Genomic DNA, 17,820 nt, shown 5'->3' with positions numbered 1-17,820 from the left:
CATGTTCGACGGGCCTGAGGTCTGGGCCATGGAGGAGCCCCAGAGGTCAGAGGTCATGGACAAAATGTGGGCGGCCATCCAGAGCTGGGACGTTACCTCGCGACGCAACATCAACTACAGGTGTGTGTAGTGTGTGTCACCTCACGCTGATCTAATACAGCTTAGCATGATGATGATGAGGATGATGAGGATGATGATGATGATGAAGATGAGGATGAGGATGATGAAGATGAGGATGAGGATGAGGACCTAGTAAGGACTCTTTTAACTCGGATGCCGTATTTTCTGCAAGATAAGTCACACGGGTCAAAATTGCGTTGTTGAGAAACTCTGATAAGTTTCGTCAGTGTCATATTTTATTATTACATACAAAATAATGTGAAATACCAGTAAATAAAATGTTATATTTACAGACAAACACTATAAACATGTATACTTTGTTTCCTTTCACTCTACAACAAATCCTCATCCTTCCCTCGGGTCATTTTGACCTGAAATTCTCTTTTTTGTTTAAATAATAAAATTGAGTGTTCATCAGAGGGTTCAAGACTCCTGGACTTTTGTCGCACTTGAACACGAATACACACACACACACACACACACACACACACACACACAAAAAACTCAATGAATTTGAGGAGTTTTGAGGTTGAAATTTAAAACCGTAAGGAATCCTTCACTCTCGGGTCGATTTGACCCCTGAGGAACGAATGAATGCGAGGAATGCTGCAGGACACATAGAAAGAGCTAAAAATGCTCAAAGTTCAAACTAAGAATGCTAAAACTTCACCAAAAAATTATTTTATAATGTCTATGTGTATCTGAATGCATACTGAAGAGAACTGACTCTAGGACCCAGCAGAAATAAAATAAATAACAATAACAAAATAACAAAAATCTCCCAAAAATTGCATTAAAAAAAGACAAAATATTCTCTAAGTGAAAAAAAAAAAGTATAATTTTATGGCTTCGGGTCGTTTTGACCCGCGAGGGAAAGATGTGTTACAAAGTGTGCGAGGGAAGGATGAGTAAATTTAACGGCATTAGGAATGAAAAATATAATTATAAAGCACATAAATTATAGTGGCATTGATGGTAAGAGTAAACGCATGTGTTTACAGTGATATATGAATATATGAGCTCTCGCTTCAGCACCAGTGCACACGTGTCTGATCGAGATTACGTGCTTGACGTTAATCACATTATATCGCAGCATGTTTCAGATGATGTGGCTGATATGATACAGTAATCAGAAAATGACTTGAAGGTGTGTTGTGTATTTCAGGAGGATCTGTAGACAGAACTGCAATATCATAAACATAACGATGTTTTCAGTGTTTATTTGTGTTTATTAGCTTAGAATGAGCATTTCTCTCTACACACACCGCGGGTCCGCTTACATCGTCATGTTTCTATGGTGGCCCTGAACGGACAAACGCGTTTCGTCACTGTTGTTCTTCATGATAAGAAGCTTCAGCTAAAGCCAGCGAATAAAACACTGACACGATGATGAACAAGTGACAATAATATTCACAATAACATCATTTTGCTGAATAATTAAGTAAACCTAATTTCTTACTTTATCTTTATAAAGAACCCTCATTGTTTAACTGGCTACTCTCTGCAGTCTCAAACGACGACATCACTTCCTGTCGGCCACCGTAACTTCTGTTGGGCGCAGTTCACAACCTCACCACTAGATGCTGCTAAACGTACACACTGCACCTTTAAGAGATCAGAGTGATGTCATCTGTGAGCAGACGCTCTCGTCACTGACCTGTGTGTGTGTGTGTGTGTGTGTGCAGGTCGTTCGAGCCGATCCTGCGTCTGCTGGCTCAGAGTGGTGCTCCGGTCAGTCAGCACTGGGCCACATGGGCGCTGTATAACCTGGTGTCGGTTTACCGTGAGTATTTCACTTTAAAATCACTGTGATGTATAAATAAGGCTCTTCCACACGGAGTCCGACATTTTCGTATGCGTTCTTTCGTATTCGTCATCCTGAAACTCCGTCGCGCACAGAGAGCGTGCACAGGCAGTGAGGATGATGTCCTCTCTCTTCTTATAAAGAGGAGATACTGGGTCCATCCAATCCCGAGCCATTCACAGTTCTTCAGGATGTCCGAGGCTCAGGTTAATGCCGATATCTACATATTAAATACAAGACCACAGATTTCCGTGAACCAGCTGATCCTGAGCAGTTCTGGATTGTGGCGTTCACTTGTACGGTGGCTCTGAGTGGTCAAAACTGAAAACGCTTGCTACGGATGAGAAAAACGCAGAAAATCAAACCCGATCCGATTTGTCTTGTGTCGGAGTCAGTGTGTAAACGTCATTGACATAACGTGAGGTCGTATTTATTTTTTAACGCGCGAGAATTTCGGACTCAGTGTGTACGAACCTTTAGTACTTCAGTTTCATTCTAAGTCTGATTTGGTAATTTTCACTTCGATGAGCCTGAAGCTCTTCCTGGTGATTTCTCCTAATTCACAACACCTTCACACACACATGAATGTGTTCTTGACCTCGTTCTGATGTTAGTGAATGTGAAGGATTCTAAACGAGGTTATTCACTCACACTAAACTCGCCCAAACATTACAATTTTTTTTAATTAAATTCAGAAGAAAAAAGTGTGTTTGGATTTAAGGCCGAGTGCATCCCTGAGTATAAGGCCACACAGAAGAAGTGCTTTTGTGTTATTTTATGGTATATTTAGAATACATTTTATTATGACATTTTTGCTGAATCATGATTTGTTCTTAAAATGGTTCGTATGCACAAATGTGTGTGTGCACATGCTTAATGAGAGCCAGTGTTCTCACTCAGATCAGATCATTCACGCTCTCCTCTCTTCGTCCGGCAGCGACGAAATACTGTCCTCTCCTGATGAAGGAGGGAGGAGTGATCCTGCTGAAGAGGGTTCTAGAGCTGGAGTCCTCCCATCAGGAGACCAAGGAGATGGCACGGTACTGACACACACACACACACACACACACACACACACACACACACTAATGCTGAAGAGGGTTCTAGAGCTGGAGTCCTCCCATCAGGAGACCAAGGAGATGGCACGGTACTGACACACACACACACACACTAATGCTGAAGAGGGTTCTAGAGCTGGAGTCCTCCCATCAGGAGACCAAGGAGATGGCACGGTACTGACACACACACACACACACTGATGCTGAAGAGGGTTCTAGAGCTGGAGTCCTCCCATCAGGAGACCAAGGAGATGGCACGGTACTGACACACACACACACACACACACACTAATGCTGAAGAGGGTTCTAGAGCTGGAGTCCTCCCATCAGGAGACCAAGGAGATGGCACGGTACTGACACACACACACACACACATACACACACACACACACACACACTGATGCTGAAGAGGGTTCTAGAGCTGGAGTCCTCCCATCAGGAGACCAAGGAGATGGCACGGTACTGACACACACACACACACACACACACTAATGCTGAAGAGGGTTCTAGAGCTGGAGTCCTCCCATCAGGAGACCAAGGAGATGGCACGGTACTGACACACACACACACACACACACACTAATGCTGAAGAGGGTTCTAGAGCTGGAGTCCTCCCATCAGGAGACCAAGGAGATGGCACGGTACTATCTCACACACACACACACACACACACACACACACACACACACTTAATAACACACACGCACACTCAAAATCATTTGACACTGATTCATGATTTGCCCTCCACCAATAATTGCCCTGATACTTTTGGTTTTAACCCTGTAAATCCTGACATATGAAATAATAGTCAGACATATATTTTTATGGAACACTTTTTAGAAGTTTTTGACAAAAAAATAATTTTTAAATCTAAAAAAAAGTATGCATAAATGTTTTTTTAGTGTCATATTTGATGCATCAGGCTTTTATGGCTCATATAGTCTGATACAGTGAGATATGGAGGAGAAACAGCTCAGTTTGATGCTGATATTTATGAGAGATTCTGATGCTTGTAAACAGTGAGATCTTTATAACACTATAGCAGATATGGACATAAAATGTGTATAAATATCAATATCTGCCAGTAATATGTCTTAGTAAGATGATATTTAATGCTTAGTTTTATTATCAAAGCTCTGTAGTTTTAAACATATAATGCAATGATGATTGAGAGAGGAACAAACAAACCTTCCTCAAAAGCCTGATGATCATATTTGATACTCATGATTCTTATAATAAATGATGATTGATAATCAAGTTAACCTGCTTCAGTGAAGTTGAAATATTACTAACAATATCAGATTCTTGCGTTTACTTGATAAAATCAGTGCAGATTTGACAGCAGAAAGACACGAGAAGCTCGAGCTGAAGTTTGTACAGTTACACTGAAAGACTTTTACTTGACGAGTGTAAATGATCAGAGACAGAAGGACTGACGGAGATCCACAGGGTTATCAGAGAGAGGGGTGAGCGAATATGAGTATGATGTATAAACATGTACACAATGAGTGCATTGTGTCAATTTAATCATTTAACTGTGAGTACACAGTAGTTAAAGACACCGAATATACAGTGGGACTGAACATGTTTAGTAATACAGCACATATCTGTAGAAATGCTGCACATGTAAAAGCTGCTTTTTCACATATTCTATAATCTATACAGTGTGTGTGTCCCTAACAACACATTCTTACATATCTTGCTCTTCCACAGCAAGGACCTGTGTATTTTCAGTTTGTGTGTAACACATTTCACAGAAAGAAACGGCCATTTTTCAATTCAACAGACATTACAGATATTCCACGTCAGGTATTAGTGGGAAACACATGTGCGTTTAGTCAGTGTGCAGATAACACACACCTGTGCTTCCTCTTTCCACACGTGTGCCAAACACAAGAAATCCAAATCTGATGTGAACAAGAAGCTGAGTGTTCAGAGTCCTGAAACTCACTGTGTTGAGAGAGAAAGAGTCATTCGAGAATCGAGCCAAAGCGATGAGGAAAACTGTAATGCGCAATGATGGAGTAATGACCCTGATGTCAGTCTGGCAGAAGAAGAGTCGTGAGTTAGACTGATCGCAGAGTGTGTGTGTGTGTCGTTTGTGTGCAGGAAAGTGATGGATCAGTGTGAGAACTTTAAGGAGGATGCCATGGACACCAGCAGGTAAAGATGACGAAGATGATGAAGATGAAGATCCAGAAGAGGACGTCACGCTGCTCTCCTGCAACACACGTCTGTCACGTCACACTACAGTGAGGTCACGAGTGTGTGTGTGTGTGTGTGTGTCGGGCTTGTTTCTGTGTTGCACATGGACCGCAGTCGCAGCTGTGTCATTCTAGGGGTGTGTGTTTCTGTTTTTATCTGTGCCCGAGTGAGTGTGTGTGTGTGTGTATATGCGTGTGTGTGTGGAGGACGTTCTGCTCGTGTCCTCATAAGGCATCTTCAGAGAGTTTCTCCTCAGTATAAGCTTCTGTGATCATCGATCCGAACGCTGGAGTCTCGGGAAGGAAGTTCTCTGGGATTGTTCCCGCTGGATGTTTTATATTAAAGACTCCCGGCTGGAAATCTCACGCGCGTTCTCAAACACATTCACACACCTGACATTAAAGCGATCATCTTTTTTGGGGAGTTCATCGTTTTGTTTCTTTCAGTTTTTTTTTTTCTTGTTGTATTTTTAATCATATTCACTTTTTATTTGCGATCTCATTATGAAGCTGATTGAGTCGGAGTCAGCGCTTTATTCCCGGAGCGACGAGGGTTGATCAGACCTGCTTTATCTGTGCTGGGAAGCTGTTTTTCTACACGGTTCTGAACTGCAATAAAACCATGATGTACTGAAGTGAGAAGTCCACACAACACTGGGTGTAAAGAGAGATAAATAATAATAATAGTTGTCAAACACTCTGTTACAGTCGTCTGGCTGCTGTCTTTATTTCTTACAGATGATGATGATGATGATGATAATCTGTCACTCTGTTATATCGGCTCATCAAGTGTGTGTTTAGATCAGTGATGGTGTGTGTGTGTGTGTGTGTGTCTTTACAGCAGTTTCAGCTGTTCTGATATTTAAATATCTGTGTTTCGTCTACTGTTGAAAATCATTTTTGTAAAACAGGCCTGATATTCGTTTTTACAGAATTTAACAATATCTGTTTGGATTTCTTAAACTCCTTCACCAATATAAAATCATCAAATACAGAATAAGAAAATGCACATTTTAATTCCCCCTTATTTACAAACTTATTTCAGAGGTTTAAAAACTTTATGGGAAAATGTTAGACAATGTTTTTTTTTTTTCTCCCTTATTTGTATAAATGCGTCTGTTTAAAAACACAAAAAGTGCACTTGCATGATTCATGTGTGTCAGAACCGGATTACTGGATCCGGATCCGGATCAGACCGTCTCTGGACCGCAGGTAAGACTCGGGTATTATTAATATGCAGATGGTTTGCAGAATTATTCATTTAGATGTCTGCAATATGGGCACTTTCTACACTGAGTAAAAGAACAATCGGAGCAGAAGCCTGTACTTCAGAGAATCCACTTTAACTGGCAGGTCAAATGTGTGTAAACACTTTATCTATTTTTATTTCTATATTTTATCATTGCCCTGTCCCTTAGTTTCAATGTATATCATGGTTTGGTTTGTATTTCAGGGACTTGTTTAGTCACATGTAGCTTGTAATATAACTTATCATGAACGTTTTGTTATAAATGTATTTAGTTTGCATCTTTGAGAGAGAATGTTATAATAATAAACACAGGCTATAAGAAAAAAAAATCAAGCTTTGGTAAATCATATGACAAAAGTCAAGATTAAAACATACGAAATCATAATTAGGATATAAGTCGAAATGATGATAAATCATAATCGACTTTAAACTTTTTAATAAGCTATAATTATGACTCGTCATAATTTCGACTTTTCATCTCATAATTATGACGTATTTACACTTTCTTTTGATTTATGTCCTAATTATGGATTACAAAAGCGTGATTTGATTTTCTTATGTGGGATAATGGCTCCAGTCGTAAACGTATGATAGTCGCGGTCGCGCGCACGTAGATTGACAGGAAAAGGCGCGAATTTCTGAGGTAAGACTTTTTTTTACAGTCTTAAGACGACAATAGTATTAACTACTGAATGTTTAAGAATACATTAATAACTGGATATTGAGTGCCTGATGAGGTACAGGTATGAGCTGTTACGGTGTGCTTCAGACGAGATTTCATAGTAGGCTACTCAACTTTTTGATTGTTGGTTGACGTAGGGCCTACAATTTCAACTAATAAAGAAAACACGATTATGTCGAAATTTTAACGAGACAACAATGACTTTTAGATACTTAAACTGAATGTAATTCTGACATTAAACGGCACATTCACCAAGTTAACAGTATTTATACTTTATTCATCGTATTCACATATGTCTACAAGTGTTTAAAATAAATAATTCCACTCTTGTATATATGCTGAAGCCTGAGCAGCAAAACTATTATAAAATATTATAACCAGTACATCATTTAAGCACAGGTTATTGTACAAGATAAAATGTTTTTTAAATTATTTACTTATTTTCAGCAGTGGAGGTGTAGACTCTCACAAACATTCAGTTTTGTCTCATTAGGCTTATACAGTCATACATTGCACAAGAACTAGGCTAAGTTCCATATTTGTGTTTTTCCATTCTAGGCTCTTAGATGACACACAGATGTGTGCTTTGCTTTTTTATGTTTTTAATTAATTTATGAAGCCACTGCAAACTTTATTGTTACAAATTACATTGTTATTTTACAATGCCATCATATTCTGTGCAGGCAATTGGCTTACTTTGCTGTAAATAGAAAAGCCTGATAATATCACTGCTAAGTATTGTGGTATTCCACCATCTTTCTCACTGACACGCCCACAACTCGTAAAGATCGGGGCTTAAAGAAAATCCCGAGCTTCCCACCCGTGTTTACGACATTATGATGGCGTTCATGTGCGTTCAACTCGTAAATACGATCTTTACGAGATGACCAATAGAGACACATGATAACGTTCTGCTCAGTTTCTGTTCTTTTCTGATGGATCACTCGTCATCAAGCCAGCGAATCAGCGGCCCTTAAAAGTCAATCAGACTTTCTCAAGGCAGCTGGAGCTTCAGCATTGTCCTCATGCGGATAATCCAGTCGGTTTGAGGGATCACTGGATGATGATCCGGCATCTTCAGTGCTCGTGTTCTCCTTCTCCTTTTCCCCCTCGGTTGTTTCCTTCTCGTCCTCGGCCTCGACGGGCATCAGCGGGGTCAGATCCAGGAACAGTTTGTGGTGAGCAATAACGGGTTTCACTGTGTTTTGCGCTTGGATTTGGCTGTTAACGCTTACAGGATTCGGTTTAAGTCTTGATTCATCCGTCCGGGTTGAAGTTGATTTTACAGCATCTCTGACAATCGTCGGCACGCTTTCCTCCCATGCTGGACAATCCTCGCTTAATTCAACCGGTAAAAACTCTTCTGAAAAGTCGTCGTCGTCAGCGAACGGTTGATTCTGTGGTTCTGTACGTGATGGTGTCGACGCTTGCTCTTTGAAAGTGACCCGAGGTGTCCTCACGACTTCTGTCTCTTCTTCTCTCTCCAGCCGCTCCACAGGTTCGCAGGGAGACGAAGATGCGCTGTTCCTAAAGAAATCCGTGATTTCTTCCGGATCGTCTCCCGGATTTTCCACCTCTGCACTGTGGCGTTCCACAAATCCAGTGAGTTTGAAAGGATCATGCCGTTCTTCGGAGCGCCTGAAGTCGTTCTCCGTGGCCTGAGTCTCAACTTTGAGCACGAACTTCTCCAGATAGCCTCTGTCCTCCCTGTCGGACTCTTGACTGTGGAAGGATTTCTCAGAGGTCACGCTCTCGACTTCGTCATCCGGCTTCTTCCGGGTACCGATGGCGTCCGCGTACAGATCCGAGTACAGGAACGCCAAGGCTTTCGGCTCCTCCAGCAGATTAAGGTCAATGATTTTCTGAGGCCCTTCAGGAAGGTATATAGGCGTGAGGACCGACTCCTCACTCCCAAACAAGGCGCTCCCACTTTCCTTCAGAGAGGATTGGGAAAACTCCCTTCCCTTTTCCCCAGCACTTGCGGCATCATCTTGTGGCTCGCTACCTCCGCCGTAAAACACATCGTCCAAGTGTTCGTCAGAAATATCTAGCATACTCACGGCTGAGGAAACACCGGAATCAGGTTCCACTTCAGGACGAGGTGCGTCTTCAATCTTTTCCTCAGTTTGCTCCGGTGATTCTTCAACAGGCGCTGATCCCGATGGCGCTTGATCGTAGAGAAGCGCGAACTTCTCAAAGTAGTCTTCGGCCGTCGCTCCTCTTCGGGACTCTTGGACATGCGGGAACGAGACTAACGGCTCTGGGATCACCGTATGGATGATCTCAGTCTCAGTAGGAACATCCAGGTTTGGCTCATCTGGGATCTCTGGGGATTTCATAGCTGGCGTCTCCTCAAGGTAAAACAGATTATCTTCCAAACCTTTGCTCTCCTCTTCGTCCACCGTGGACACTTTATGCGGAGCGATGATGTTCAGTATCTCGGATCCTTCAGAGACTAAACTGAACAGACGCTCTTCTTTTAGTTCCTCTGTTCTTTGCTCTTCCGTTCCCGAGTTTGGAACGGACACTTCCACCATTGCCGGTCTCTCCGCTTCCGCAAGCATCTCGCGAGTGACTTGTGGACGAGTCCTTGTTTTGTCGGATCTTCGCTTTTTCTTCCTCCTGCTCATCAGTTCTTTGTCCATTATGAACACGATCCTGCCGGGCTTCCCGGAAGCGTGGAGGGAGTAGGAGGGTTCGGAGGTGTTGAACTCGGAGGCCCACGGCGTGGAGCATCGACTCGATGCGGTTTCCCAGAAGATCCCGCTGTCCTCGCTCTGGACCGTCACCATGGAGAAGCACGGATCCATCATCAGGCAGTGGAGTTTGGGCTTCACGGCCCCGTCCTGGACCACCTCTCTCAGACTGAGGGGATTCACACCAAATCCATCAGTCTGACATGATGTTGGAAAAGTTATGCTACAGTCAAACCAAAAATGATTCAGACACCACTTCACTAGTGTGATCAGGACACTATAGTTCATTATGTGAGTGAGGAGAGCAAAATAAAGTAAACTGAAACATATTATACCCAAATATTCTTCATACAGTGACTACCAGTGACATTTGGGACCAGAAATGATTCGGACACTTTGAGCTGATCATGTTTTGCTGAAGTGTTTCTTCTTTAATTGCTAATGCTCTTTTTACACACAGACTGAACAAAATGAAGCATTGCTTGGTGATTGGTTGAGCTAAACTGGTATTATCTAATTGTGTAGTTAAATTTAACAGCTGACAGATATTCAACATAATTCATGTGTGAGACAGTCTAACAGAAGGACGGACAAAACCAGTCAAATATCAACTGAGTTCTGCTCATATTTTATCACCATTTTCTAAACTATAGCGAATAAACTGAAACTGAGAAATGTTGAAGGAGTCTGAATATATTTGGGTTTGACTGTAAATCACATGTAAGCTGATTAGGGCTGGGCAAAAAAATCTGTTTTTCGATTAATCTTTTTTTTTAAATGTGGTCGATTCAGAATCGATTCTCAAAGGCCACAAAACTGTATTTTTCCATATTTATTTATCACCCAAAATCCAGAATTAGTTTTCCTCCACTGTTCAGGCTTGCATGTTACAGCTAATACTGTGATGTGTGTTTTATCTTAAACATAAAATAACCTGATCCTGTTTGATCAAGACATGCGACTGTTCTGACTTTACAGCATCAATTTTTCATCTTGCATCAAAATCCTGTTTATTCACTGTATGCATTTGAAATCTAGAGTGGGGTCTGTGCTAATGTACTCTAGTGCACCTGAAATAAACAGAGTCTAATATACAGGTTTGTGGCTCTTAATATCTTTTTATTAATTAACCACTTGTAAACTTATGTTCACTGTTCTTTTTTATAAATATAGGATTTGTATTAAATCTATATTGATTGAGTCGAATCGGGAATCGAATTTAGAATCAGAATCAAAATCGAATCGAATTGGAACATCTGAATCGATACCCAGCCCTAGTGTGTGTGTGTGTTTTTGTGTGTGTGTGTGTTCTCACCTGTTGCTCAGATCCTCCTCCGCGTCGTTCATCGGTTCCGGTTCTGGTTCCGGTTCCTCCAGTGCCGTCATCTCGTTCTCCGGATCCACTATTTCCATTGTTTGCACGTTCCCTGCGGCTGCATGAGTCTCTGGGCGAACGAGTCTCTCTCTTCACGTCGTCTCAGCTGAGGAACTTCTCTAGCTCAGCGGATCTGTAAATAGCCTGAGGCGTCTCGCTCTCGGCTTGAAGTGCAGCGACTGCATTACTGCCAGTCCTCCTCAAAAGGGGAACATCTTCATTGTGTTAGAGGATTCATCAGCGCGTCCTCGTGAGAGTTGTGCATCTGGAACTGCGGCACTTCATGAAATCACGGATTGGGTTGTTGTGTTTTTTGCCTCGACTTGCCAAAGCTAAAAATACTTGAGGGATACGTGCGCTTCTCGAGGCGCTGCGGGTCACGGAGAGTTGAAAGAGAACACATGCCTTGGCCTTACACACACACACACACACAAACACACACACACACACACACACAAACACACACACACACACACTTGTGCTCTTGACCACTTGCACAACGTATTTCCTCTATTCGCCCCAAGTGTTCAAGAAGGCGTAAAGACTGCAAGTGTGTGTAGAACTTTTCACACTTATTATAGTGTTGCAAAAGATGCAAGTGTTTACAGAGCTTTTTATTTAGTACATTTTCAATACTTTGCATTTTAAAATAAACTTCTACATGTCTGTTCAGTAGTCGCTGTGTGACTAACAGAAAACACACATTTTAAATTGTGGTGCTTCTAATTAAGTGATAAAAACAGTTGCAAATGTCAGGCCTACACACACCAGGCCTACACACACCAGACAGCACACACACCAGACAGCACACACACCAGACCTACACACACCAGGCCTACACAGACCAGACAGCACACACACCAGACAGCACACACCAGGCCTACACACACCAGACAGTACACACACCAGACCTACACACACCAGACAGCACACACACCAGACCTAAACACACCAGACAGCACACACACCAGACCTACACACACCAGACAGCACACACACCAGACCTACACACACCAGGCCTACACACACCAGACAGTACACACACCAGACCTACACACACCAGACCTACACACACCAGACAGCACACACACCAGGCCTAAACACACCAGACAGCACACACACCAGGCCTACACACACCAGACAGCACACACACCAGACCTACACACACCAGACCGCACACACACCAGACCTACACACACCAGGCCTACACACACCAGGCCTACACACACCAGACAGCACACACACCAGACAGCACACACACCAGACCTACACACACCAGGCCTACACACACCAGACAGCACACACACCAGACAGCACACACACCAGGCCTAAACACACCAGACCTACACACACCAGGCCTACACACACCAGACCTACACACACCAGACAGCACACACACCAGACAGCACACACACCAGGCCTAAACACACCAGACCTACACACACCAGGCCTACACACACCAGACCTACACACACCAGACAGCACACACACCAGACCTACACACACCAGGCCTACACACACCAGGCCTACACACACCAGACAGCACACACACCAGGCCTACACACACCAGACAGCACACACACCAGGCCTACACACACCAGACCTACACACACCAGACAGCACACACACCAGGCCTACACACACCAGACAGCACACACACCAGACCTACACACACCAGACCTACACACACCAGACCTACACACACACCAGACCTACACACACCAGGCCTACACACACCAGACAGCACACACACCAGGCCTAAACACACCAGACAGTACACACACCAGACCTACACACACCAGACCTACACACACCAGACCTACACACACACCAGACCTACATACACCAGGCCTACACACACCAGGCAGCACACACACCAGACCTACACACACCAGACCTACACACACCAGACCTACACACACCAGACAGCACACACACCAGACCTACACACACCAGGCCTACACACACCAGGCCTACACACACCAGACAGCACACACACCAGACAGCACACACACCAGGCCTACACACACCAGACCTACACACACCAGGCCTACACACACCAGACCTACACACACCAGACCTACACACACCAGACAGCACACACACCAGACCTACACACACCAGGCCTACACACACCAGGCCTACACACACCAGGCCTAAACACACCAGACCTACACACACCAGACAGCACACACCAGACCTACACACACCAGACCTACACACACCAGGCCTACACACACCAGGCCTAAACACACCAGGCCTACACACACCAGGCCTACACACACCAGGCCTAAACACACCAGGCCTACACACACCAGACAGTACACACACCAGACCTACACACACCAGACCTACACACACCAGACAGTACACACACCAGACCTACACACACCAGACCTACACACACCAGACCTACACACACCAGACAGTACACACACCAGACCTACACACACCAGACAGCACACACACACCAGACAGTACACACAACAGACCTACACACACCAGACAGCACACACACCAGACAGCACACACACCAGACAGTACACACACCAGACCTACACACACCAGACCAACACAGACCAGACAGTACACACACCAGACAGTACACACACCAGACCTACACACACCAGACAGCACACACACCAGACCTACACACACCAGACCTACACAGACCAGACAGCACACACACCAGACAGTACACACACCAGGCCTACACACACCAGACAGTACACACACCAGACCTACACACAACAGACAGTACACACACCAGACAGCACACACACCAGACAGCACACACACCAGACCTACACACACCAGACAGTACACACACCAGACAGCAGACACACCAGACCTACACACACCAGGCCTACACACACCAGGCCTACACACACCAGACCTACACACACCAGGCCTACACACACCAGACAGCACACACACCAGGCCTACACACACCAGGCCTACACACACCAGACCTACACACACCAGACCTACACACACCAGGCCTACACACACCAGGCCTACACACACCAGACAGCACACACACCAGACCTACACACACCAGGCCTACACACACCAGACCTACACACACCAGACAGCACACACACCAGACCTACACACACCAGGCCTACACACACCAGACCTACACACACCAGATAGCACACACACCAGACCTACACACACCAGACCTACACACACCAGGCCTACACACACCAGACCTACACACACCAGGCCTACACACACCAGACAGCACACACACCAGGCCTAAACACACCAGGCCTACACACACCAGACAGCACACACACCAGACCTACACACACCAGACCTACACACACCAGGCCTACACACACCAGACAGCACACACACCAGACCTACACACACCAGACCTACACACACCAGACAGCACACACACCAGACCTACACACACCAGGCCTACACACACCAGACCTACACACACCAGACAGCACACACACCAGACAGCACACACACCAGGCCTAAACACACCAGACAGCACACACACCAGACCTACACACACCAGACCTACACACACCAGACAGCACACACACCAGACCTACACACACCAGGCCTACACACACCAGACAGCACACACACCAGACCTACACACACCAGACAGCACACACAACAGACCTACAAACACCAGGCCTACACACACCAGACCTACACACACCAGACAGCACACACACCAGACCTACACACACCAGACAGCACACACACCAGGCCTAAACACACCAGACCTACACACACCAGACCAGCACACACCAGACCTACATACACCAGGCCTACACACACCAGACCTACACACACCAGACAGCACACACACCAGACCTACACACACCAGGCCTACACACACCAGACAGCACACACACCAGGCCTAAACACACCAGACCTACACACACCAGACAGCACACACACCAGACCTACACACACCAGACAGCACACACACCAGACCTACATACACCAGACCTACACACACCAGACCTACACACACCAGACCTACACACACACCAGACCTACACACACCAGGCCTAAACACACCAGACAGCACACACACCAGACCTACACACACCAGACAGCACACACACCAGACCTACACACACCAGACAGCACACACACCAGACCTACATACACCAGACCTACACACACCAGACCTACACACACACCAGACCTACACACACCAGACCTACACACACCAGACCTACATACACCAGACCTACACACACACCAGACCTACACACACCAGACCTACACACACCAGACCTACACACACCAGACCTACACACACACCAGACCTACACACACCAGGCCTAAACACACCAGACAGCACACACACCAGGCCTAAACACACCAGACCTACACACACCAGACAGCACACACACCAGACCTACACACACCAGACAGCACACACACCAGACCTACACACACCAGACCTACACACACCAGACAGCACACACACCAGACAGCACACACACCAGACCTACACACACCAGACCTACACACACCAGACAGCACACACACCAGACAGCACACACACCAGACCTACACACACCAGACCTACACACACCAGACAGCACACACACCAGACCTACACACACCAGACCTACACACACTAGACAGCACACACACCAGACAGCACACACACCAGACCTACACACACCAGACAGTACACACACCAGACAGTACACACACCAGACTAGAGCCCGACCGATAAAGGATTTTTAAGGCCGATACCGATACAAATATTTGGTGATTTAAAAATCCGATATTCCGATATATCGGCCGATATATATATATATATATTTTTTAATCCAGAAACGTGTAACAAAATATGAACAGATTTTCCCTAACATTAGTTATTCGTAGTTATTTAAGAGTCCTCAGCCTTACTAAAATAATATAATGCAGTTTAAAAATCTTTTTTTTTTAATTAACTTTATTGTCACAACAGAACAGAATATATTAAAGTGCTGATAAATATAATGTATATTAAAAATACAAACTTAAGATATGAAACTAAAAGTCCTTTGAACAAAAAAAATCAACTATTATTATTAATATTGATAGTAATAATTTAAAAAAAAATCAATGATGATGATATTATTATTATTATCATCATCATTTGTATTATTATTAAACAAGACAAAGGTCACTCCTAATTCTATCCATCTATTCCATCAAGGTACAAAAAAACATTATACATTATGTGAGGTAATTAACACATGGTTACCGAGTCGATCGTTCCCTGGGATGTGTTTTCATTCAAATTGAATGTAAAGAGTTATCTCTAAAAACAGATTAACGTTATCTTATAACGCTAGTATATGGGGCACAGAGTAAGTAAAAGTAAATCGCTAGTTAATACCACTAACAAGACTCAAAATAGCCTCACACTAACACAGTAGCATAATGAGGGTCCCTACATGCAAACCGAAGCATTGAGAACTTTGTAAGTGTACAGACAGTTTAATAAGAAGATACTTTATAAAGACAGTACATTACGCGTTTACAGCCATTCGTCATCTTGGAAAACAGTCTCGACTAATCGAGTCACGAACGCCGTGCTACGTTAGATTTCACAAACGTAATTCCTATCGACCAGCTCACTTAGCACGGCGTTCGTGACTCGATTAGTCGAGACTGTTTTCCAAGATGACGAATGGCTGTAAACGCGTAATGTACTGTCTTTATAAAGTATCTTCTTATTAAACTGTCTGTACACTTACAAAGTTCTCAATGCTTCGGTTTGCATGTAGGGACCCTCATTATGCTACTGTGTTAGTGTGAGGCTATTTTGAGTCTTGTTAGTGGTATTAACTAGCGATTTACTTTTACTTACTCTGTGCCCCATATACTAGCGTTATGAGCTAATCTGTTTTTAGAGATAGCTAAAACTCTTAACATTCGATTTTCATGAAAACGCATCCCAGGGAACGATCGACTCGGTAACCATGTGTTAATTACCCCTACAGCAACGCACACTTGGATTTCACACACGTGTAAAAGAAAAGCTAACTTTTATGCACAGGCTAGCTGCTATGTTTAATGCTTTTTCTCTATGTCTAAATGTTCACTCCTCGCGTGCCTAACTTACGTTTTACAATGCAGGGACTGGAACTACAGATATGCTAGTTATAAATACAGTAATCATTACTTTATTTAGGCAGAATAAGTTCGTTGTGATTTTCAAGCTCATTGATGTTAGCAGTCTTCCTTGTAGAGTGCCCTCTGGTGGACAAACTATGCAGCGCCAACACTCATAACATGGTTGCAGGGTGTTTCGTCCGCTTTTATTTTATTTTTTAAATATTCATTTATCGGCCGTTATAAATGCCGATACCGATAGTTTGGAAAATGCCTAATATCGGCCGATAATATCGGCCCGCCGATATATCGGTCGGGCTCTACACCAGACAGCACACACACCAGGCCTAAACACACCAGACCTACACACACCAGACAGCACACACACCAGGCCTACACACACCAGACAGCACACACACCAGGCCTACACACACCAGGCCTAAACACACCAGACCTACACACACCAGACAGCACACACACCAGGCCTAAACACACCAGGCCTAAACACACCAGACCTACACACACCAGACAGCACA

At 44.2% G+C, this 17,820-nt stretch overlaps 2 protein-coding genes across 3 annotated transcripts in view; one reads left to right on the top strand and one right to left on the bottom strand.

Moving 5' to 3' along the window:
• The window catches only part of zer1 (zyg-11 related, cell cycle regulator), a 36,942-nt gene extending 31,046 nt beyond the window's left edge, over positions 1-5,896 (top strand). The window contains exons 13-16 of the mRNA XM_084136251.1: positions 1-120; positions 1,806-1,903; positions 2,862-2,964; positions 5,092-5,896. The exon at positions 1-120 is cut by the window's left edge and continues 69 nt beyond it. Of these exons, the coding sequence (XP_083992377.1) occupies positions 1-120; positions 1,806-1,903; positions 2,862-2,964; positions 5,092-5,149 (379 nt within the window). The 3' untranslated portion in view covers positions 5,150-5,896. The remainder of the gene's footprint in view (positions 121-1,805; positions 1,904-2,861; positions 2,965-5,091) is intronic.
• LOC311096862 (uncharacterized protein) lies at positions 5,634-11,734 on the bottom strand. 2 transcript variants are annotated; one of them, XM_084136252.1, is made up of 2 exons: positions 11,129-11,734; positions 5,634-10,036 (listed from the first exon to the last, which is right to left on the bottom strand). In XM_084136252.1, exons 1-2 carry the CDS (start codon positions 11,224-11,226, stop codon positions 8,098-8,100), a joined length of 2,037 nt encoding a protein of 678 aa, XP_083992378.1. In that variant the 5' UTR covers positions 11,227-11,734; the 3' UTR covers positions 5,634-8,097. The 2 variants fall into 2 exon arrangements, with proteins under 2 accessions (XP_083992378.1, XP_083992379.1); XM_084136253.1 differs by having other exon boundaries at positions 5,634-9,982; positions 11,129-11,731.
• Between the last annotated feature and the right edge of the window lie 6,086 nt (positions 11,735-17,820).

The sequence above is a fragment of the Abramis brama genome (assembly GCF_963993115.1).
Source record: "Abramis brama genome assembly, chromosome: 15".
NCBI classification, from domain to species: domain Eukaryota; kingdom Metazoa; phylum Chordata; class Actinopteri; order Cypriniformes; family Leuciscidae; genus Abramis; species Abramis brama.
Note: the sequence above shows the minus strand (reverse complement) of the source record. Positions and strands in the feature narration are given on the sequence as shown.